Genomic DNA, 22,835 nt, shown 5'->3' on the forward strand with positions numbered 1-22,835 from the left:
TCGTTACAAAATTAAGATGTTGCGTTTGCTTTTTTTTGTTCATCCTAAGAATGAAGAAGAAGCGGATGGGCTTTCATAACAGTAGCTGTTTGTGTCCAAGAATGTGTCAAACCTGTTCACACTTTTGTTTTTATTTGGATCGTGAATCGTCTTGAGCGTGACTCACTCCGACTGTCTATAAAAATATCCATCGCTTTCATCTGTAACTTAACTCAATGATCAGTTTCAATGAATTGCCTTGTTTATAAAAATCATGACATTTCATTTTTTTTCAAGGATGTGCAAATTACTCTCTTAAACAAATGAGAAAATATGCCCTTCAAAATGTGTTATTGCTAAAAGAAATGTATAAATGAATAAAACCCCATTCGTCTGTAGCCATGCTGATGTTTTTGATCAGACTACAGGTAGGACATGAAGGTTGTTGATACATGGTCAAATTCCTGAGGCACTTTTAAGGCTAATTTAAGCACAGGTGTAATGGTCTTTTTAATCAGACAGGTCTGCTGACAACTAATTTTAAGATTTAACTTCAAGATCAAATCCCAGTATACTTTTTTTTTAATGAATGAGGCCCTGAGGCTTTTATTTCTCCTTTTGCTCTTAGTAATGATCACGGCAGTGTCTAATTTTACCCCTAATGACAGACTACTGTAATATTGATCGCAACACTTGAAAGATCTTTATAACTTTGGGCAACACCAAGTAAAAAACTTCTCCACTCAGTCTCTCTGTCACACTGAGCTCAAACACTTTGAGCTGAAAGAGACCCTTCATCACAACTGGGACAGAGATTAACAGTCACAAACAGAAAAGCCTCATCACCTCACTGAGGGTAAAAGTTCCTTAGTGTCTAGCATGCACCTGCTGGGTGTGTTTGATTTGGGACCCTTAGCGTGCTGGCGATTAAAGGGGCTGTACTTTACATTCAGATCATTAATATAGCGGCAAACAAATATTTGCTATGTAAAGATATGGTAGAGTAGGGTGCCCAGATAGCTCAGTTGGTAGAGCGGGCGCCCATATATAGAGGTTTACTCCTCGACGCAGGGGGCCTGGGTTCGTCTTCGACCTGCGGCCCTTTGCTGCATGTGATTCTCCCTTTCTCTCCCCTTTCATGTCTTCAGCTGTCCTGTCAAAAATAAAGGCCAAAAATGCCCCAAAAAATAATCTTAAAAAAAAAAAGATATAGTAGAGTAATGGTGTCCTGAGCAGAGAATAAGGTCAAACTCTGTGTGTGTGTTGTGTCCAAGTTTCTCTGTTCTTTGTTACCGGTCCGGCAGCGTGTGCATGTTAGCAAGTAAAGACGCAGATATTTCACCTATTGGGGGACTCTCTTTGAGAGCCCCCTGGAGGAAATCCCACTTTGAGTAGGCTACAGCACCTTTAAGATACAGATACAACCTTATTTTTCTTTTCCTCTTTTTTTACCTATGCCGATGGACAATAATTCTAACCTAAACCCATTAAAACTTATTTATAATAAAGCATTGTGGTACTGTTCACAAATGGCTAGCGCTGGATCAGGTACGACTGCACCCCCCACACCCAACACTCAGCCAGTGTCAGGACCTCTGCTCTCCTTTGGCCATAGATGACCAGTTTTTTTTTTTTTTTTAACTCTGTAACAGATGTGAAACATGGTGAACTCTTCAGAAGAGGTAATTATCTTCACTGGAGTTTCTGCGCGGGAAAATCACCGTACGCCACAATCTTCTGAACATAGCCATACTGAGAAATACAGAGAGGGTTGTGTGGAGATGATAGTCTGAATTAGCTTTGTAGCAGCTCATTTGGCAATGGCATGAATGCAACAGACGTTCATTAATATCAAAAAGTTACGCGCTAAAGATTGGAATGACATTGCAAGGTACCACATACAGTATATAGATATATAAAATACAGAATAAAGTTCAGTGCAGTATAAAACTTTTGTTTTAACTAATTTAACATTCAAATAATCTCATATAAGAATAACAATGTTCTTAATACAATAATAAAGTGGTCCAAGAGCAATAAAATGACCAGAATCAGGGGAAAATAAAAACAAATAGTACACACATATCCCCCCAAAAAATAGAATATTATGTATTATTCAGCATGAATCCAGCCACCACGTAGACAACCATGGCATTATACAGTACAAGCACATTTCTAATTAGCACTTAGCGTATGAAAAACAACACAGAATAGCTTGAGTGCTGTGTAGGCAAGGCCAGGGGCAGCTGTACTGTAAATAGGATTAAAAGGTAAAAAACAAATGAAGGTGCGCATCAGGAAAGAGCTCTATCATCTGTATGTGCACACCTCACTGCAATGTGAGAGAAATATTATTTGCAGTGTAAATGAAAAAGTGATTTATAATTGGAAATGTAATTGTTTCTTTCATTGCCTGTTAATAGAATAGAGGCCTAAATATGTTTAAATAGGGCAATAAACAGCCAAACTCCATTTAAAATGCCACGTGAACCAAGTTGCATGGCCATAATAACATCACATCATGGAAGATTTACTACTTAGTAAGCACCCATTCAAAAAAACTTTCTTCAAGGTGATGCACCAGTCCGTTAACAATACAAACACCTGCCACAGTGAATCAACATGCTGATTCAACGCTTCAAGAAAGAGCAACGCTTGAATGATGACTGTGGCTATTTTTCAGGAGCCCCTGAGTCAGACTGACATTTACAACCCATGTACTTTTTGTCCCTACAAAGTATTTTGGAACAGAGCGTATTCAAGCTGAAGCCATGAGAGAATAGCCCAGAGACTCAGAGAACTTGTGCTATTGAGGCCTGAAAGCTGGAAAGAGAATCCATTTTAACAGGACGATGATAACAGGTTGGGAAAGGTTATTAAAACTGACACATCTATTAGCTGCCATCTTCACAGGCTTAATAAAAAAGGCACAGATTTAAATTTTCATACAAACATTTGAGCTCCCCCATATCAACACAATATCATTGTGAGATTCACTCTCTGTCTATTTGTTTTATGTTTTGTTTATTTGAAATGTATTTCACAGATACACACACTTAAAAAAAGCAGACATTGTAAAAATACAAGGATGGTAAAAATACTCATTCTCATTTTTATGAGATAAAGAATCACAAGGCCAAGACTGTTTTCAGACGTACTACAGCTTTAGCCTTTTATGATGGAATGTTTTTAGCTGAACAAGAGACAAGTGTCTGAAGACTGACTGTACCTATATTAGACTCCTGTGAGGTTTCAAAGTCAAAATTCAATGAATTAGAAATATTGATCCATTATACACCATTTTGTAAGTGAACCGCAGCCTGACAAATCAAGGCTGATTACAATTGGGAGCTCCCAGTAGATTCCCAGTAACAGCACCAGATATTATTTGTGGTCTGTTTAACTGAAAATGGACTTCTTTTCAAGTTATTGCCAAGTTTGGACTTGAAGAGTCCCAAGGATATTGTGAGACAGTTTAGGTCCCTTTCCACCCATCTGCTTTCCTGTTCAGTAGATATAAGGGAAGATCCTGTAAGGGACACGGCGACAGTAGGTGTCCCACGCCAGTCCGTATTTGGCCCTACACTGTCTCTCGTCACGGGCCTCTCGGTGAATCAGCAAGACGGTGAAATATATGACATAGAAGTAAGGCAGAATATGTGAGAATCCTAAAGAAAAGACAAGCATACATAGACTGTAAGCAGGAGGAAACAACATTGTGTCAAAGAAAACTGTAACATATTTACAGTAACATAACCAAGTTGTCCCAGGACCGTCTACAACTGGTCCAGAACTCTTCTGCAAGGCTGCTGACCAGGTCCAGCAGGATGTTGCACATCATTCCTGTTTTATCCTTGTTACATTGGCTTCCGATCAAGTTCAGGATCCAATTCAAAGTTCTTGTTCCTACATATAAAGCACTGCATGGTCAGGTACCTGTTTATATCTCTGACCTGCTCCCTCCGTACACTACTAACAGGTCCCTCAGGTCTTCTAACCAGGGATTACTGCTGGTCCCACGTACTCGTTTGAAAACTAAAGGTGACCGTTCCTTTGAAGTGGTAGCTCAGACTCTGTGGAACGCCCTTCCTATTAACTTACATTCTGCAGTCTTAAGGAAAGCAGCTAAAGACACACAACTCGCTTTTGTCTCATGTTTTACCTTCATTGGTATTGTATTTGTTTTTGCTTGTTTATTTTCTGTTTTTGATCCTACTGGTTTGTACAAATGTTTATTGTGTGAAGCACTTGTCACAAAATAAATTATTATTATTATTATCATGATCATCAAAGCAGAGAAAAACAGACACCTTCTTTTACTACTGATATCATTGTTCATGATGTGAATGACATCAAACAAGCTGTAATCAAGTGTTAATCCTCCTCTGCAAATAGCTGTACATTTTTCCTTTTAAATCTGTACTTTACAAGAACCCTGAAGTAATTACCACTTTGATTATGCTTATAACGTTCCAAGTGTTGATCCGCCTTAATGGTAATTTTTTTAAGTGGGGTCTGAATGTGACCACTGTTCCTCTTTGACAGTCTGGAATGTGTTGTCGTGATTTCTTTGTTTTGTGTGCATAATTTAACAGTTTGTGACTTTTGCAGCAGCAATTAAGGCAGACATTACAGTACATCTCAATTACTAAGGCAGCTACACAACTGAGTCACATAAAGTTTGAATACCAATGAGCAGAATGTGTCTAACAGTCACCATTTTAGGAAGTGAATTTCTAAAGGGAACATAAGGCAGCTGACGGAGGAACAAAGAGAACACATTGTTGCAGCCTTTATGGCTTCCGCATCAGTGGCAAACACCGTATAGCTATCTAATGTATCTATGTAAAGGACAGGAAGGAAATACAATACTTTTAGTAGCTACCGAAATGCCTAGATAGCACAGAGAATCAGAAACTGTCAGTTACTGAAAGTAAGCATTGAATGCCTAGTTAGATTTGTAATTTAGTTTGCCTTATTTTGGTCACGCAGTTCCTGATTTAAGGCAGCTGTAAAATCAATATTGTATATGGAAGGGACAAACCTACAGATCATTATGATCTTCAATTTCTGCTGCCCCCAAGTGGCTTATAAAATCAATTATTGCAGGTTTAAATCAAAGGTTTTTGATAAGCTGCACAACATGTACTGTATCATTTGAGAACTTGAGCCCTTTTGTTTAATAAAACAGGGATTTGTACACAAAGTATAAGTATGCAATGTATCAGCAAAAGTATTGATTAATAAAGGCATTCAGCCCTAACAAGGTTCATTGGGAAAGCTGTATTAGTTAAGAAATTGACAAAAAGATGAAATCACTGAATATGTGCTGTACGTAAAACCTTTAAAATTATCATTTAGATAAATCAACACATCTGACAGTCTCAGCAAAAAGTGAACATTTTCAGCTTCACCTAGCTTTACTGCAGGGCTACTGGATTGTATTCTAAGTTGTTTCTGTTATTTTGTCCACCCACTGTACAGATGCAGAGTTGTGACAGTAGGATCCAAACAGAGCTACACTTTTTTTTAAATTGTGTTTTCATGTGTTTTAGATCATGTCATTAAAAACACCAACACATCTATTTTTGTTTCTAATGATAAATATGGCTGGACACAATTAAATGCTCTGCCGGACACTCTTGTCTATGAGTTCATCCACATGTTCTAACAAAGACTCTCACTCAAAGGGATTGTGTTACATCAGTGTGGCCTGCACGCGAAACAAGGCTTTTAAGCTGTCTTACCACACGGCAGAGACCACGCCAGGGCCATGAGGAGGTCACCGAAGTAGTTGGGATGACGAACGAGACCCCACCAGCCAGACACAAGCAGCCGTTTCCCTGTTGCTGTGGCGATGGTCTCTAGTCCTGCAAGGGAAAAAACATAGATATTTCTGAGTGCAGAAAGTGCAAGCCACTTCAGAGATCAACACGCACTTCGTTCTGATATATACAGCAGGAGTTGAGTTACATAATTAGATTTAAGATGTCAAAGAGAAGTTAGAGTACTTGTCTTGATTAAGAGAACACACACTAAAAATGACTGACTTGCAACACTTGGGTGTGTAGGGTCTCTTCTGAACTGGTTCTTCTGTGAGTTGGATTTTCTGAAAACATAATATCCGATACCTGATGGCAAAGAGAAAAATCTTAACATCGCCATCTTTAACCATGACACACAACATATTACAGCCTGAGGAACAAGAGCTTGCACATGATTACCATTCAGTGTTATTATAGTTGCTGCTCCGAGTGAACTTAGGGCCTGTGGGTGCACAACCAAGAAGGCAGCCTGCAGGCCGTATGTGAAGGGAACCCAGGCCAGGTCCCCAAAGACCAGCATGAAGCCAAAACCATCATGCACAATGTCCATGGTTGTCAGAACAGCCTCCTGTTATAACACAACAGTGCATGTGATTAAGTGGGGGAAAAAATAAAATAATAATATTTACAAAGATCTCTCTAAGTAGTCTTCTAGGTGTGCCACTTTTTAAACGTTTGCAGGACTTAATTATGATGTATGACATTAGGATCTACATTCCTTAGCATATTCTTTATCTCTGACTCTGTTGAGCCCTCACCTCATTCCACAGAGCATCTGCCACATACAGCAGCTGGAAACTGTTGACCAGCATCATGGCGAGCGACGGGGAACCTCGAAGCTCCACCTCCTTCATCAGCATGCCAAGGTTTATGACCACCTGAGGTAAACAAACAGGTCAAGTGAATACCGATTAACATCACTAAGTTAGGCGACATTTTTCACCTGCTGCTCCCAAGTATTGGCTGACGAATTCTGTATGTGATTAATTGGATCAGAACTACAAAAAGTCACTGTCAGGTGAACTCAAACACCCAATAATCAATGAGACTGACACAGAAACGGAAACCACCGCGGACAAAACCACAGCGCTTGCATACATTCCACAGACAAAAAACTGTCAGTGTTAGGTACATCTACAGTATATAATCTAATGCAATCCAATACAACAGCTCTACCATAAATTGTCTATCTTTTATGATGCAATCACTACTCAACTCACTGTCATGGAGAGCTCACTAATAATAGCAGTTAAATTGGATCCTGTTTACTTTACAGTATTGTAAAATATGTTTTACATTTCATTTAAATAATGACAAGTTGTTCTCTCTATGAGCTTTTGACCACCATACCGTATGCAGAATGTAATGACTAATCTTTCCATCCGTGCTACTGAAGGGGGTCTAATATCACACATGCCTAGATAACAAATCTAAATGTGGGGAGACTTAACATGTAATACTCTATTTATAAAGAGGAATGGAACCTTAACTGAGCTCCTAAAGACTATGAACTTTATGTATATCCAAATAAACATTTAATTATTAAGGAGACTGAGCCCTTTAAATGTCATTATCAGCAATTGCAAGATGTTAAAAGTTAAAAGTACATAGTTTAAACATTCAACAGGAAGCATTAATCTCCCACACACTGTCTGTAGCCAGTCGGTGGGAGCTGTTTCTGTCCTCTCCTACGCACCTGGCTTTTGAACATTGAGATGTGCAAAGATTTTACTGTTAATACTGTAGGTACAGAGAAAAAAATGTAAATAAGGCACTCATTATATTGACATTTCCAGTATGACTCGCCTGTCTCTACTATCGTCTCTATGTTGTTTTTGTGACTGGTGAAAACAAAGAGAACCGTAATTTTAGGAATCTTTTTCTAATTTAAAAATCTCACTGGAATTTCTATATGTTATCTCATTTGGTCTGATGACTCAGAAACAGATGACCATCAAATATCTCACTGTGTCAGGTCATCTGGGAGAAAAGGTTTCTGATTCTGAATGTGTCAAACTCTCAAACAGCAAATGGTTATGGAAGATCAGGGGAGAGCAACATCGCCATCTGTTGGTCTTTTGGGGCTCTTTACAGAGATCACCATCAGTGTTAAATAATATTAAATGGGTGCATCTTAAAGTGCTCATATTATGCTTTTTGGCTTTTTCCCTTTCCTTTATTGTGTTATATATCTTTTTTGTGCATGTTATAGGTTTACAAAATGAAAAAGCCCAAAGGCACTTACCATCGCCAATAGAAAACACCCTCATAATCTGCTCCTGACTGGCTAGTAGTCCTTACCTAGGTACTGTGCATGTGTGACTCCCAACAAAGAAGGTACAGAAGTGAGATCCCTCACTCTGTAGCTAAAACAGAGAGCTCAACACACAAGTTGAAAAAAGGAGCTGCAGCAATGTGTAGTACAACAAATATATGGTGTTTGTTGAAAATTAAACCAGGTAAACCTATTTTGATATAACCTCTAAATACAATTATGAACCTGATAATGAGCATAATATAAGCACTTTAAATTATTCAGACTTATAAATAAAGTGAAAGATCACAAACATATTTTGTTTTAAGTAGTAAAATCCACATGTCACAACTTTTCCTTTAAATTAAATTATATTGTTTAACTGCATTACTTGCTCTTTGTATGTTAGCTCTTTGCACTTGGTCAGAGGCAGTTTCCCAATTATTTTACCACAAAATACAGTATATATGTATATAACAATATAACAATATATAACATAACAGAAATGTAACAGACATTTTAATCAATGTCTGGATGTAGAAGTTTTAAAAATGGATGGTTTTGAAAGTGAATTGATCGTTTACTCCTGCAGGTTAACTCACCCAGCCAATCAGACCCGGTCTGAGCTCACAGAAATATTTAAGGTCAAACTTTGCAATCCGGGGGTTTAGCTCCCGACCGATGAAGAAGTCATACAGGGGATTTCCTAGACAGGACAGAGGGATGAATGCATTAAAATAATCAACATTATTACAAAAATTGTGCTTTCAGTGTCTGCAGGTACAGTATATACAGGTTATCTAAGTCTAAGTTCACGTTATTGACTTCATCAGCAACCTTTTCAATAATCTATTAGCAGTCAATTAATAAGCAATTAGCTGAAACCTGTTTGCAGTCAAAAGCTTTTTAGGACTATTAAATTGATGAATCCACTGTCATTTTGATGTGCATTTTTCACAGCAGCCATTTTGATATATCACAGTAGAAAAGCACAGCTGCAAGCACCAATATTAATTGATGGCTGCATTCCATTTACTAGATGTGTGAGTTTAAAGGTCCAGGTAAAATGTCTGCCTATGTTGATCTGTGATGTTCAATCCAGTGCATCAGAAGTGTTTCTGTATGTAGCCACATTCCAGCTGCCCGTCTCGGCTTTCTTTCAGTTATTGTCAGCAATTTTCTAAAATTTTCAGACACCCAGAAAAGAAGCATGAATGTGTTGCTTTTTGCTTTTGTTCGCTTTGGGCTGCTTATAGATACTGTACACAGAGGAACAGTAATGGTGGACTGAGAGCTTCAGGTCAACTGAAGCTACTGTGTTTCTATTTTGTTTCATTTGACAAAAACGAAAAAAGAAGAGTCTACACGGCCACGCTAGCAGCTCTGTGAGGCTGCACTTAGGCACAGTGGGGCTTTGAGCTAAATGCTAACGCCAGCATGTTAACATGGTCACAATGAATACTAACATGTTAATGTTTTTTTTTATATGTTTTCATGCTATCTAATTTGGCTAATTGGCACTAACTGAGTACAGCTGAGGCAGTTGAGAATGTTGTTAGTTTTACAGGTTTTTTTTGCAGCTAGCATGGCTAAAAGAGATACGTTGCATCTAGTTTTCCATGCATCTCTTTAGCCACTGGCTTAAATTTTTGTTGTTGCTTTTTGTAACCTACGTTCTGTGTAAATCTAGTCTATACCGACGACGTTTCATTTACAGGATAGTTCCGGTGCCATCGGAAGCTGCCGGATGCCCACATTTTTGGCCGCATGTCCCTCACCTTCCGCTTTCTTTGTGTTGGCATTCTAAACTCGGGTGGATTTAACTGCTCCTCAGATCTCTGCACGGTAAATCCAGACAGCTAACTATTTGTCCAATCTGAGTTTTATGTTGCACGACTAAAACAACCTTTGAACGTACATGTTCCACTAAAACAATTTCCTTGCCAAGGCTATTTTGCAGCAGCAGAGACTAGTGTTAATCATACATGCGTGTGCCTATTTTACATGTTAATTACATTAATTTCACGTTAACTGAATCCCCAATACGTTTGACTTTATAGCATGGCACTGGAGACAACATGATGTTGTAGCCTTGCTCCTTTTGTCTTTTCTCAAACTGGGATCAGCGTAACCATCGGCGAGCAGAAGCTGAATCACCATTCTGGATGCACTCAGGTGTCTGCCTGCAGATGCAGCTGAGCACATAGCGTAGCCAGTGTAGCAGGGTCAGCTTACTCGAAAGAGTGTTCACTTGATGCCTGCAGGCTCCTGAAGAGCTTGGCTGTTAGATAATTACCCACAGGAATACTAAAACTCCTCCACCAAACAATACAAGTTGCCTACAAATGCACAGTACTTCACCAGTTACTGTTTTAAAATAGTATTTTGAACGTGATGATGAATCTCACCTGTGTTGCCCCCCAAAGCGAGAGCATGAGAAGGAACCCAAAAGGAGCGGATATAGAGGTAGACGGAGAACAGGAATGACACTGCTATTGCACACACTGCCAGAGGCACCAGCAGCTCAAACAGACACCCCAGAGGAGCCCCGAGCCCCACTAACAACATCAGCAACACACCGCTGATGCACAGGCTGTGAAAACCTGGGGGAGAGAAACAAACAAAGCTTAATGTTGTTGCTCCAGGGAAAGAGACAAGCAGACGGACACAGGCTGGTATTAAAAAAGGTTAAATTTGGAAGAGATGGAACTTCAGATTGGGTAACTTAAGTAAACTTTAGCTGAAGGTCAGATCAGTCAGAAAGTGTGGAGGTTAAACCAAAAGATTTTTTTTTTCTAAAAATAAAAGTCACAGCAGGTGCATTTCACTGCAGTGAAAACTTGTATAGAACTTTAGCCTAACTTTGAAATATTACAGCTGTAATACTACTACTACTCACTTTATAGTACTACAATATTTAGACATTAATGTTATGGAGCACAATTATCCTCCATTACTCAAAGTAAAAACAAAGCTAGTTGTTGGTCAACAACATTGAAGAAAAATCACACTTAAAATATGACTAAGAGATTCAAACTGAGCCTTTAATATATGCATATTAAATCCTCAATAAATAAATAATCATAAAAACAAAACATATGTGTTGCAAGTCTGTCATGTTTTTAATGATCAGTAATATCAATACCATTTATGGGGTACTTGAGACGTGTTCCATCCCTCAGCACTAATCCTTCAGACACCTGCAGGGAAATACACTCATTTTGATTCTCAACACATGAAACACATTCTGTAACAACAGACTAACATAAGCTCAGTCAAAGCATATAAAATGTTTCCCTAAGGGGATCAATAAAGTCTTATCTTATAACTCTGCTAGCAGCGCATATTTGGGTTGAAAGTCAACTAATCAAAACTGTTCAATTCATGTACATATAGGTATAATACATATAATATACTGTCATGCTAAGGTTAGGTAGGTAAGTTAGGTTACTACCTTAGCAAGAATATTTTCCCATATCAGTATACAGTGCCTTGCGAAAGTATTCGGCCCCCTTGAACTTTTCGACCTTTTGCCACATTTCAGGCCTCAAACATAAAGATATAAAACTGTAATTTTTTGTGAAGAATCAACAACAAGTGGGACACAATCATGAAGTGGAACGAAATTTATTGGATATTTCAAACCTTTTAAACAAATAAAAAACTGAAATATTGGGCGTGCAAAATTATTCAGCCCCCTTAAGTTAATACTTTGTAGCGCCACCTTTTGCTGCGATTACAGCTGTAAGTCGCTTGGGGTATGTCTCTATCAGTTTTGCACATCGAGACTGACATTTTTGCCCATTCCTCCTTGCAAAACAGCTCGAGCTCAGTGAGGTTGGATGGAGAGCGTTTGTGAACAGTAGTTTTCAGTTCTTTCCACAGATTCTCGATTGGATTCAGGTCTGGACTTTGACTTGGCCATTCTAACACCTGGATATGTTTATTTGTGAACCATTCCATTGTAGATTTTGCTTTATGTTTTGGATCATTGTCTTGTTGGAAGACAAATCTCCGTCCCAGTCTCAGGTCTTTTGCAGACTCCATCAGGTTTTCTTCCAGAATGGTCCTGTATTTGGCTCCATCCATCTTCCCATCAATTTTAACCATCTTCCTGTCCCTGCTGAAGAAAAGCAGGCCCAAACCGTGATGCTGCCACCACCATGTTTGACAGTGGGGATGGTGTGTTCAGGGTGATGAGCTGTGTTGCTTTTACGCCAAACATAACGTTTTGCATTGTTGCCAAAAGTTCGATTTTGGTTTCATCTGACCACAGCACCTTCTTCCACATGTTTGGTGTGTCTCCCAGGTGGCTTTTGGCAAACTTTAAACGACACTTTTATGGATATCTTTAAGAAATGGCTTTCTTCTTGCCACTCTTCCATAAAGGCCAGATTTGTGCAGTATAACGACTGATTGTTGTCCTATGGACAGAGTCTCCCGCCTCAGCTGTAGATCTCTGCAGTTCATCCAGAGTGATCATGGGCCTCTTGGCTGCATCTCTGATCAGTCTTCTCATTGTATGAGCTGAAAGTTTAGAGGGACGGGCCGGGCTTCGTAGATTTGTAGTGGTCTGATACTCCTTCCATTTCAATATTATCGCTTGCACAGTGCTCCTTGGGATGTTTAAAGCTTGGGAAATCTTTTTGTATCCAAATCCGGCTTTAAACTCTCCACAACAGTATCTCGGACCTGCCTGGTGTGTTCCTTGTTCTTCATGATGCTCTCTGCGCTTTACACGGACCTCTAAGACTATCACAGAGCAGGTGCATTTATACGGAGACTTGATTACACACAGCTGGATTCTATTTATCATCATTAGTCATTTAGGTCAACATTGGATCATTCAGACATCCTCACTGAACTTCTGGAGAGAGTTTGCGCGCACTGAAAATAAAGCGGAATAATTTTGCACCTACCACTTTTTCAGTTTTTATTTGTTAAAAAAGTTTGAAATAGCCAATGAATTTCGTTCCACTTCATAATTGGGACCCACTTGTTGTTGATTCTTCACAAAAAATTACAGTTTTATATCTTTATGTTTGAGGCCTGAAATGTGGCAAAAGGTCGAAACGTTCAAGGGGGCCGAATACTTTCGCAAGGCACTGTATATCATGGTTGTGGTAAATATATGAAAGTCACCAAAAACATTATCAATTAATGTGTGTATTTTAGTGTGTGAATTTTCGTAGTATGTGTATTTCCTTTTAAAAACTTTGTAAAGTGTCTTTGAGTGTTTAAAAAAGTGCTAAATAAATCAAATGCATCATCATAATCATCATCATCAATTGTCTCCCACTTGTAAGCATTACATAAAAAACCTGTTATCATGTGTAAAGACGAAGGAGAAGAAATAACATATCCCTCAACTACATGAAAGGGTAAATGTGATAACAATTGGATGCACCCTTGCTTAATTCATTTTTGCAGCTATAGTCTCTCTTGGTCTGGTATAGCCTAAAACATTTAAATCCATGTTGTCTTACTAACATTGCTAAGAAGTTTGTTGACTTTATGACACTTGATCTCTTTTTTAACTTGTTCTCCTGTAACAACACATTTTAGCATGCCACAGCTAAACATGAGTGTGTCTTTAAAAGAATTGTTTGACATTTTGGGATATACGCTTATTTGCTTACTTGCAGAGTCATGAAGATCAATATCACTCCCACATGTTTGTTAAATATGAAGCTCCAGCCAGCAGCCAGATAGCTTAGATTAGCATAAATAATAGAAGCAGGGGACACAGCTTGCCTGGCTTTGTTCAAAGGTAACAAAATCCACCTACAAGCCCCTCAAGCTCACTAATTATCATGTTAATCTGTAGAAAAACCTAAGTGTTAAAACAACAATGTGAATTAATTTGCTGTTCATTTGCTTGGAATCATTCATTTATTGTTCGTTAGTTATCACCAAACCATACACCATGCTCTTATAAATCAATGTTTATCATTGAGTACACATGGGTTACTTTAACACACAACTGGTGCTTCTATGGTTGGTTGTATAATCAAAGTCACCATATGCCCTAAAACATTTTTTCAGACACATCTTATTGGTGTTCATCACCACAGCGGGTTTTCATGTAAGTTTATCCTTGTGCCAGGCTGAAATGAACGTGTCATACCTTTCCTAATGGCATCACATAGAGGAGGGCATGCAGAGCGATCCAACCCAGAAGAAGCACGAGGGCCAGAGGGTCCCACAGCTGCTCAGTAGAGGGGAGGGGAGGGGGCAACTGGAGCACACTGGCCTCAGGGGATCGACTCACAGAGATCAGGAACAGCACCGTCAGCGGAAGAAAGATGGGTATGCATAAGGCACCTGAGAGATATTACAGATAAAAGTGAGATGACGACATGGCTGACATTACAGAGCTGTAGTCAAAAGCAATGAAGATACAAAAAAGTCAAGCAGCATCACAGGGAAAACTTAATAATGGAGCACAGTGAAACTATGTAATGTACTAGATTATGCAGCAAATGTGTGATAACTGTGAATAATTAAACATGTTGAAAAACTGCGTAGTAGCAAAAAAAAAATAGATTAGCTAGACAGCGTGGGTGTAGTCTCGCTTTGCCAGACCATCCACACGCTGTGGAGCGGAGGAGGGTCTGGCTGGTCCACACAGCATTCTGGGATGGGAGAAAAACTTCTTTACACCAATCACAATCGTCATGGGCAACGCTAAGCTCCGCACGGAGCCGCTGTAATATAGTTGTGCGAGAGAAAACTAAGATTTGACAGATAGGCTAGCTAGCTCTCTCAATTTACCCTGCAGAGATCTGAGGAGCAGTCAACCACAGTCCTCATGAATCCACCAGAGTTTAAAATTTCAACACAAAGAAGGTAACGGACATCAGCGAAAATACATGCATCCGGCGGAATTTCCTGTGAGCAGCACATAGTTATGTAATAAAAATGTAATTCAGCATTCACAATTTGCAAACAGAAGAAGCATGAACACGTGACAAGAGTGCATGAATAGAATGAAGAAAATGTTGGGGTTTGTTTCTGCTTAGCTGCAACAAATGTAATAGCAAAATGTCTATACAGTGTGGAGTTCATGGTTATATAAAGGGAAAAAAATGTCTTGGGTAAGGCGGTCTGTCCTGCTGTGACTCACCCAGGGTTCCTCCAAATTCCCTCTCGGTGTCATGTGAGGATCTGTTTTTGAGCGCTTGACTGTTTGCCTTCATTATTGGTCTCCTGTGAAAACATACACTTCAGTCAAAAAGACATCTGAGGAACAAACAAATAGTAATTAGATGGTAATGGCAATTAGTAAAAATGAGTAACAGAGCCTGCTGATGATGGTGAACTTTTATTTGTACCATAAGCTAAACATCCTTGATAATAGCAGCGGTAACTGAGCACATCTACTCAAGTTCTGTACTTAAGTACAACCTGGAGGTATTTGTACTGCTACTATGTACTTTTTAACTCCACTGCGTTTATCTAACAGCTACAGTTACCAGTGACTTTGATTTAACATACAAAACATATGATAAACTGCACACAGTATAATATGATGCATTTTTACAAATCACACAGTTGTTCTTAATCACTCTGGCTAATTAGACTTCCTCAGTTTGGAGTGCAAAGCTATGCCGGGATTTACATGAAGTTACAAAACTGTACGAACAAGAAAGTGTTACAGGTTATAAAATAATTCAAAGTAGCTTAACTCAAGCAGCTAGCTACAGCCAAATGCTGCGTACCGTTTAATGCATTAATAAATACACGCTTATGGGGCCATTCTGCCACTTTCAGTTTTTTTTTTTTTTTTTTTACTTTTGATACTTTAAGTAGGCTACATTTGCTGCAATTGCTGGTCATACTTTTTAGAAATTTGGTGTTTATGTACTTTTACTTACTAAAAGTCTAAATACGTATTCACAATTCTTCCCCCCTTTGAGCAGACACTTGCTGCCTTCAAGGGAATTCTAAATACAGTTGATCAGAAATGGACAAATTAAGCAGTTTTTTCCATTCTGGAACATACTTTAAATTAGATGTTATTACTATATTATTGCGACTGCTGTCATAACCACCGAGGCAAAGTTCAGGTTAGTACCGGTGTGTCCATGCAGCTACATTTCTATTATGAAACGTGAGACAAAAGGGCGTTGAGTTGCTGTCCCATTACCTGCCGATGCTAAAATGATCTGAGCGCGAGAGAAACAACGGCTTTGCAGAAAGAAAATAATGCGTATGTAAAGATCAACAGGCTGTTTGTCTTATAGCACAGTAAACGCAGTGTCTTACCGGTGTAAAGCATGGAGGTGCAGCTGGGACTGTAATGATATTCTAATATGCATCCATCCAGCAGTCCCAGATGGAAACACCCCTGAAACACGTTGAAAAGCACGAAAGTGTCTCTCAGCCAATCAGATCGCTCCGCTGTCATCAGAAGAGGGTGGAGAGAAAAGGGCTTAGCCAATGAAATGAGCTCGTAAGGTGGCGACAGTGCATACAACAGTGAGGATTGGAATGGCTGAAGTCGTTGTGAAATACACCTGAATTACATTAATATCGTGTTACATTGTTGAGTTAAACCACTTCTAAAATCTGTCCGTCAACAATGAGGCAGCAACTATATATATATATATATACATATATATATACATATATATATATATATATATATATATATATATATATATATATATATATATATACATATATATATACATATATATATATATATACATATATATATACATATATATATATACATATATATACATATATATACATATATATACATATACATATATATATATATATATATATGTATATATATTTTTTTTTTTAATGTGCCTGTTTCAACTGGTTTTGTAAAGGAAAAACACAATTTGAATCTTACATTAATGCACTTTTATTGTAGACATACACACAACCATTCCTAGACAGTGTTTATCTGTGGAAGATATACACAGAATCAACTAACCTTCAAGATACACAGTTAATCTGCTGTAGTTACTTTAGTGTTAGACACAGGTTACATAATCAAAGGACATTCAGATTGCAAATTATTAAGTAAAAGAGCCCTAAAAGAATGTATTAATACATGCGGGACATAACTTTTACTCTTTCGTCATTCATATTCCATATTCACATTAAACACATTACCTTCAAGGTGAACATGTGCTAAAAGGTTTTGCTTGTATCATGGATAATTAAATTTTTTCTAGCTTTGCCGATAGTGGACATGAAAGGGGTTATCTCTACTCATATTCTATGGTTTGTAAATGGCTATTGTAATATTAAAACCAAGTACTAGAGGCTCATGTGCACTTTGTGCATGGAATGTAATGTTAATCTATCCCAAATTCACTGTCAGTCAATGTTCTCAACAACATAGCCAAATGTTTGATTTTCTTTAGTGTTGAAAGATTTATTAATATTCTTACAGTATTAAAAATGCCATGCCTATGCCATTTGTTCAGTGTAATTTGAATCTGGAGCATTACATTCTAACATTCAACAGTAATTATGTAAAAGAGAGGATTACATTTAGATGCACAATTCAATGGTGTTTGAAGAGTAGCTGGCTGTGCTGCACTTTGAGCTTCAACCCCGTTCACAGATGACTTCGATCACACTCTGCTCCATCGGGGCGGGATCCAGGCAGCGGTGGGCGGAGCTCCCCACTATCTCATCCAGCAGGAAGTGTACAAGGTTCTCATCGGAGACGAACCGCCACAGGTACATCTGCAGGTAGTGGCAGTCAACTTGGATCTGCTGCAGCCCGTAACGGCCAAAGGTGCGCAGACGGACACACTCCAGGAACGTTTTTAAACTGATTTTGATAATTCCTGTTATCACGGAGACCTGGGACAGTGGATGAGGGGTGTGAGAGATGTTTTTCACTAAAGACAACACTACAGCTGAACGAAGACCTGCCCTTACCTTGTTGAACTCCACTGAGCTGAAGATGTCAATCCTCTCAGAAAACAGCTTGTGTATGTTGCTCAGTAGATTAGTATCCATGGGCGCACTGCAGGCAGACACAAGACAAACCACTCAAGTAAATCCACAATTAGAACAATGAACTCATTCTGATGATTAAAGACATCTCAGTTACGAGGAAAAGTGAAGGAGATAATACAGATTAGCTGCCTGTGTCTGTATGTCTGCCACACTTACCAAGCCACTCATTAAAAAGGACAGAACAATGCACAATAATTAATTGTAGAGATGTATAATTAGTTACAAAAGGTGAGTAGTGATGGATCTTGGCTTTAGATTTAGGCAAGAGCTTTCATGATATGGCTTACATTTATTTATTTTCCATTCTAAATTATACTTGCATATCAGACAAAAACTCCCTACATGAAGTGCAAGACTTCATTCGTTCATCCTCTCCCTGACAGAGTGTGATATGTTGTGAATATATGAGAATGCTGCCAAAAGAAAAAAACAAAAAACCTCTGGAGGACTACACTTTGTTCCATCACGTCACCAGTCTATGTGCAGCTTGTTTACCTTGGAGTGTAGCTGGCAGCATAGCGGGCTTGCTGCCTCGAGCTGCTGTAGACGGAGAAAGTCCTTTTGCTGGAGTCACTGCTGTGTGCTTTCCTCACACCTTCTTCATACAAAAGACCAACCTATGGCAGAGCAGAGACGGTTCATAAGACAGCCTGCTCATACATGGGGATGAAAACATAATGTGTGGACTTGAGGACATGGCGCAGATGTCGATATTGTAGACTGTGACCTGCACGTCAATCGAGGTGGTGTCCTCTACTACTCTCTTCATCACAGCGCGGACGTTTCGTGGCTCGATGGTGTTAACCCAGTCTCGTGTTTCGACGCTCTTTCGCAACATTTGAGAGATAATCAGGCCCTGAACCTGCAAAAGCAACGAAACATACAAATTTGTGAGAAAAGAATGCATTATTATTTTCCTGCAGCAATGACTTTCTTCACTCAGAGAATGTTGTAGGTGGAAACCTACCTTTACATAATGGTTCAGCAGTTTCTGTGCTGCCTCTCTGGCTTCTGTACATAAAGTTGTGACGGGTGTTACGGGACTGTGGTGCTGAGAACGTACAAAAAGAAGAAGACCTGTATTTAGATGGCAGTGAAACTTTTAGCTTTTGGGAGTATAATATGTCAATTTTAAGGAGTCTAAAAAATACATTCAAAAACATTACAGATTAGTTAGTAGTAATTTATCAGGACTGATGCACTAAAACGCAACATTCAAGCGTCTATCTGAATAAATTAAATACCGTCATTTTACAGTGTAATATGGTCTTTTTGCATGCCGCTGCATTTATAAGGTGACAAGCCTTTACCTGCACAAGAAACTGTTCATCTGTGAGAGTGAGTATGTAAGAGATAGTAGAGGTTTCATAGTCCAAGCAGAGGCGCGACAGCAGCAACAGAAGGGCTGGAGGAGTCGAACCTCCCTTGTCTCCTGCGCTCTCACAAAACTGGCGAGAAGACTGGCACACAAACTTTATAAAGCTCACCACCAGGCTCTCACGTACACCCTGGCTGCAGAATTCACCCTACGAGGAGAAGACAGACAGAAACAGCTGTCACTCTCACTAGAGACTGATTTTCTGGGGCATGGTGTTAACTGGCAAATAAACAGAAAAAGCTATATACCTTGAAGTACGGCTTGTTGGAGAATGCAATGTCTTTAGCTGTGAAGAGATGCACTGATGCCAACACTGACTTAATCTGATTGAGAATAGAGGCTGACAGCGAGGAGAGCAGCTCTGGCAGGCTGTTCGAAGCATCTCTGCTGGAGGCCGGACCCCCTAGAAGAGCTCCGCCTCCACCCCCTGAAGCACTGACCACAGAGAGCCGAGGTGTCGCCAGGGCCTGCCTCACGTCTGTCAAGCTGTCCATGTAGAAGCTCTGCAGGGCAGAGAGGTATTGCTTGACTCGCTCTGTAGCTGCCCGTATCACAATCTCAGTCCCCTGGTTTGGCACAGGAGAGCCTGGCAGCAGTTTGGCCACAGCCTGAAGTCTGCGGTGGAAGCGGTCGAGCGCGCGGACCAGGAGGGAGTTATCTCCGACCCCTTTCTCCTCTTGTATCCTCCGCTCAACCAGCGAGAAATACCGAGCAGCCAGATCACCCACAAAGGCCTGCAGCTTACCGTTTGCCATCTGAGGAATATTTTTGGATGCAAGCTCACCTGTCTGAGCATGGTTGATAAATAGTTCTTGATAGGATGCAATTACTAAACACAAGCTGCTGACAAATTCATTGCAGCCTCGGTCAATGAATTCCAGGATGTCAGTGTTTGAGGTGGGAGAAGGTACAGTGCTCATTTTAGGGGAGTTATCAGTCGGAGATCCAGCGGCTGCAGCGGATGACAACCTGGGTGCAGAAGCATCTTTCACGGCCGAGGCAAATGGGTATGGTCTTATCTCTGCTTCCAGACCCTGGAGGTCCGACTCAAGTCGAGACTGTGCATGGCTCAGGAATTTATCACAGAGCTCCTCCGCTGGCTCATCCAACTGAAGCAGCAGCTCCACACACTCTGATAAATCTTTCGCGCTTGACCCACCATCCCTTTAAGACAACAACAAAACAGATATAAATAGTTGATGGACAGGAAATGCAACAATTAGACACAAATAAATCTATTTTTAAATATTTTAAAAAATTCAAACTGAAATACAAATAGTTTTTGTACAGGCAAGAATAACATTCAATAATGACAAAACATCTGTATTATGTATTCTTAATTGACTTGAGCATGAATATCTGCAATATACAATGTAGAAAATGTGCAATATTACTTTAAGTGAAATCAGGGTAAAATAATGGCAAAAGTCTGAAAGAACAAAATGAGGGTTTCTCATTTTCACTTTATTGAATCCTAATTTATTTCTTTGGTTCATAAAATCTGGGTGCACTTGTCAGTCACATTTCTTGATAGCAGTACACGTGACTCTCAAGTGTTATGTTCCCTCACAGTGGCATCTCTAATCTGAATGTAGGTTGAGAGATTCCCACCTGAACTTCTGTCGAAGTTCCTGTGCCAGCTTGTCCATGATGGCATGGCAGTCGTCCTGAATTCCCTTGAAGGAGGGCAGGTGGCTGTACTGCTGCAGCACACAGCGGGCACGGCGATGGGATCTCACTGCCTGAGCATAGGCCTGCAGCTCCAGACACTTATTTAATCTAGCAGGCAGTTCAAAGAGAAACTGCAGCTTCCTTAACAGAGTGTGAACCCCTGGCGTGGAACACAACAAGACAAAATGTGAAAATAACCACCATGAAGTCTCCACAACTGACTCAAGAAAACAAACTGCCAGTTTGGGTCTCACCTGAGAGTTTTGTAATCTGTGCGTGCTGGTCTTGAAGAGTACCACTGATACGAGCACTGAACTCAGTGATTGCAGACATGTTAGCAGACAGGCAATCCATTTCATCCTCCATCTTTTTGAAGTCATTCTTCATCTTCCTTATTGTGTCTGGAAAAAAAGATGGTTTAACCAACCACATAAGCACAATTCAACAAAATCTGACTACATTTCAACAGTAAGTCAACAGTGAGTGAGACACTCTCTCACCTGTAGCAGATATGAACTTGTTGTAGTTTTCATACACCAGCGTCTGCATGTCACTGTCCAAAGAGCGGATCTGCTTGACCATGCAGGTCTCCTGGTCCATCAACTCTGCAAGAGAGCACTCCCTTCTAAGCTGCATTTGGACACAAAAACACGAAACGGTCACAGAAATACTTAAAAACAGTACTCCAGACACTGTTATTCACATAGCAGCCTTATTCACAACTGCACTGTATCCCTGTCACATTCTTATTAGGGGCTGAGCCCCCCTAAATGTCTGATCCTAGAATCGCCCCTGGCTTCAAGTAACACTGATATTGACACAGCGTTAATAGCATACTGTGCAGAGTGCAGGCTATAATGTGAATTGCGTCACAGTGGAAACAGTTCACATGACAGCAGTGGTCCTCACCTTGTTTAGGAAAAGCTCGGGGTCAAAATGCGCCCCGTTGATGTCGCAGGGATCCAGGGACTCCGCCTGCTCCGCGGCCTTTCCTTCCTTGTTTATCCCGTAGTAGAGCTTCAGCATGCCGTGCACCCTCCGCGGCCTGCCGGAGTCCTCCGACACCTGCACCAAGCCGTCCGCCTCACCTTCCATACTGTAAACCGGCCAGCTGAGAAATGTACAAATAAAATGACGATAAACAAAGATGACGGGCGTCCAGCTGGCAGCAGAAACCTGACAACCACTGCCTGAAACGTTAACCTCTTGCTCCACAGTGACTGATATTCGTGTTAAGATTAGCGGTCTGCTCTTCAAAAATATATATATATTTCTCCAGATAACACACAGCTAACGTTAGCTTGAAAACTTGAAAACGTCAGCGTTTCCGGGTTTGTAGTTTGTAGCCTATCCGGTGTTACGTCGTCAAAGAGTAGATTAGTCAAGAGGACTGACTACTCACCTTATGTTAGGAATGTACTTCGGTCTGACTGTCCGGAAGTGCACTACTGCGCATGCCATGCCAAAACCTTAATTTCTCGTGTGTGCATGATGTAGTAAGTAAAAATAATAAAATCTTATTTCATTTGCATGAATATTTAAAAAAGTTAAAAATGAAGCTAAATCCTGCCACATTAATTACATATTTATGTCTTAAAAGAAAAAGAAAAACAGTTGATGGGCTTCATCTTAAAAAAAAAAACACACATTTAATTGGTCAAAGATTCAAAATCTGACAAAACCACTATTAGATATATTGTATCATGGACAATACTTGCTTCAGGCATTTTTC

At 39.8% G+C, this 22,835-nt stretch overlaps 2 protein-coding genes across 3 annotated transcripts; both read right to left on the reverse strand.

Moving 5' to 3' along the window:
- Positions 1-2,066: 2,066 nt before the first annotated feature.
- On the reverse strand, positions 2,067-16,408 carry tm7sf2 (transmembrane 7 superfamily member 2). Of its 2 annotated transcripts, none has more exons than XM_039777585.1 (11): positions 16,327-16,408; positions 15,185-15,267; positions 14,186-14,382; positions 11,204-11,258; positions 10,467-10,661; positions 8,661-8,764; positions 6,563-6,682; positions 6,204-6,372; positions 6,030-6,110; positions 5,727-5,849; positions 2,067-3,647 (listed from the first exon to the last, which is right to left on the reverse strand). In XM_039777585.1, the coding sequence occupies exons 1-11, from the start codon at positions 16,377-16,379 to the stop codon at positions 3,487-3,489; spliced, it is 1,341 nt and encodes a 446-aa protein (XP_039633519.1). In that variant the 5' UTR covers positions 16,380-16,408; the 3' UTR covers positions 2,067-3,486. The 2 variants fall into 2 exon arrangements, with proteins under 2 accessions (XP_039633519.1, XP_039633520.1); XM_039777586.1 differs by lacking the exon at positions 16,327-16,408 and adding an exon at positions 16,208-16,264.
- Positions 16,409-16,915: 507 nt separating this feature from the next.
- vps51 (VPS51 subunit of GARP complex) lies at positions 16,916-22,573 on the reverse strand. Its single transcript, XM_039777571.1, has 12 exons — positions 22,506-22,573; positions 22,013-22,214; positions 21,604-21,733; positions 21,358-21,504; positions 21,044-21,263; positions 19,681-20,596; positions 19,365-19,580; positions 19,022-19,105; positions 18,782-18,916; positions 18,550-18,671; positions 17,974-18,061; positions 16,916-17,895 (listed from the first exon to the last, which is right to left on the reverse strand). The coding sequence occupies exons 1-12, from the start codon at positions 22,562-22,564 to the stop codon at positions 17,635-17,637; spliced, it is 2,580 nt and encodes an 859-aa protein (XP_039633505.1). The 5' UTR covers positions 22,565-22,573; the 3' UTR covers positions 16,916-17,634.
- Positions 22,574-22,835: the final 262 nt, after the last annotated feature.

Source organism: Perca fluviatilis, chromosome 16 (genome assembly GCF_010015445.1).
Source record: "Perca fluviatilis chromosome 16, GENO_Pfluv_1.0, whole genome shotgun sequence".
Classification (NCBI taxonomy): Eukaryota; Metazoa; Chordata; class Actinopteri; order Perciformes; family Percidae; genus Perca; species Perca fluviatilis.

What these genes read in the sequence shown, in the direction of transcription:
- tm7sf2 (XM_039777585.1), bottom strand. Translation starts at nt 16,379, where the DNA reads ATGCATATTAGAATATCATTACAGTCCCAGCTGCACCTCCATGCTTTA. An exon ending in GACCGGGTCTGATTGGCTGG is followed by an intron (nt 6,683 to 8,660) that starts GTGAGTTAACCT and finishes TGTTTACCTCAG; the next exon opens with GTGGTCATAAACCTTGGCAT. An exon ending in TACACACCCAAGTGTTGCAA is followed by an intron (nt 5,850 to 6,029) that starts GTCAGTCATTTT and finishes TTTCCCTTGCAG; the next exon opens with GACTAGAGACCATCGCCACA.
- vps51 (XM_039777571.1), bottom strand. Translation starts at nt 22,564, where the DNA reads ATGGCATGCGCAGTAGTGCACTTCCGGACAGTCAGACCGAAGTACATT. An exon ending in ACAGATTACAAAACTCTCAG is followed by an intron (nt 21,264 to 21,357) that starts GTGAGACCCAAA and finishes GTTCCACGCCAG; the next exon opens with GGGTTCACACTCTGTTAAGG. An exon ending in TGCTGAACCATTATGTAAAG is followed by an intron (nt 18,917 to 19,021) that starts GTAGGTTTCCAC and finishes TTGCTTTTGCAG; the next exon opens with GTTCAGGGCCTGATTATCTC.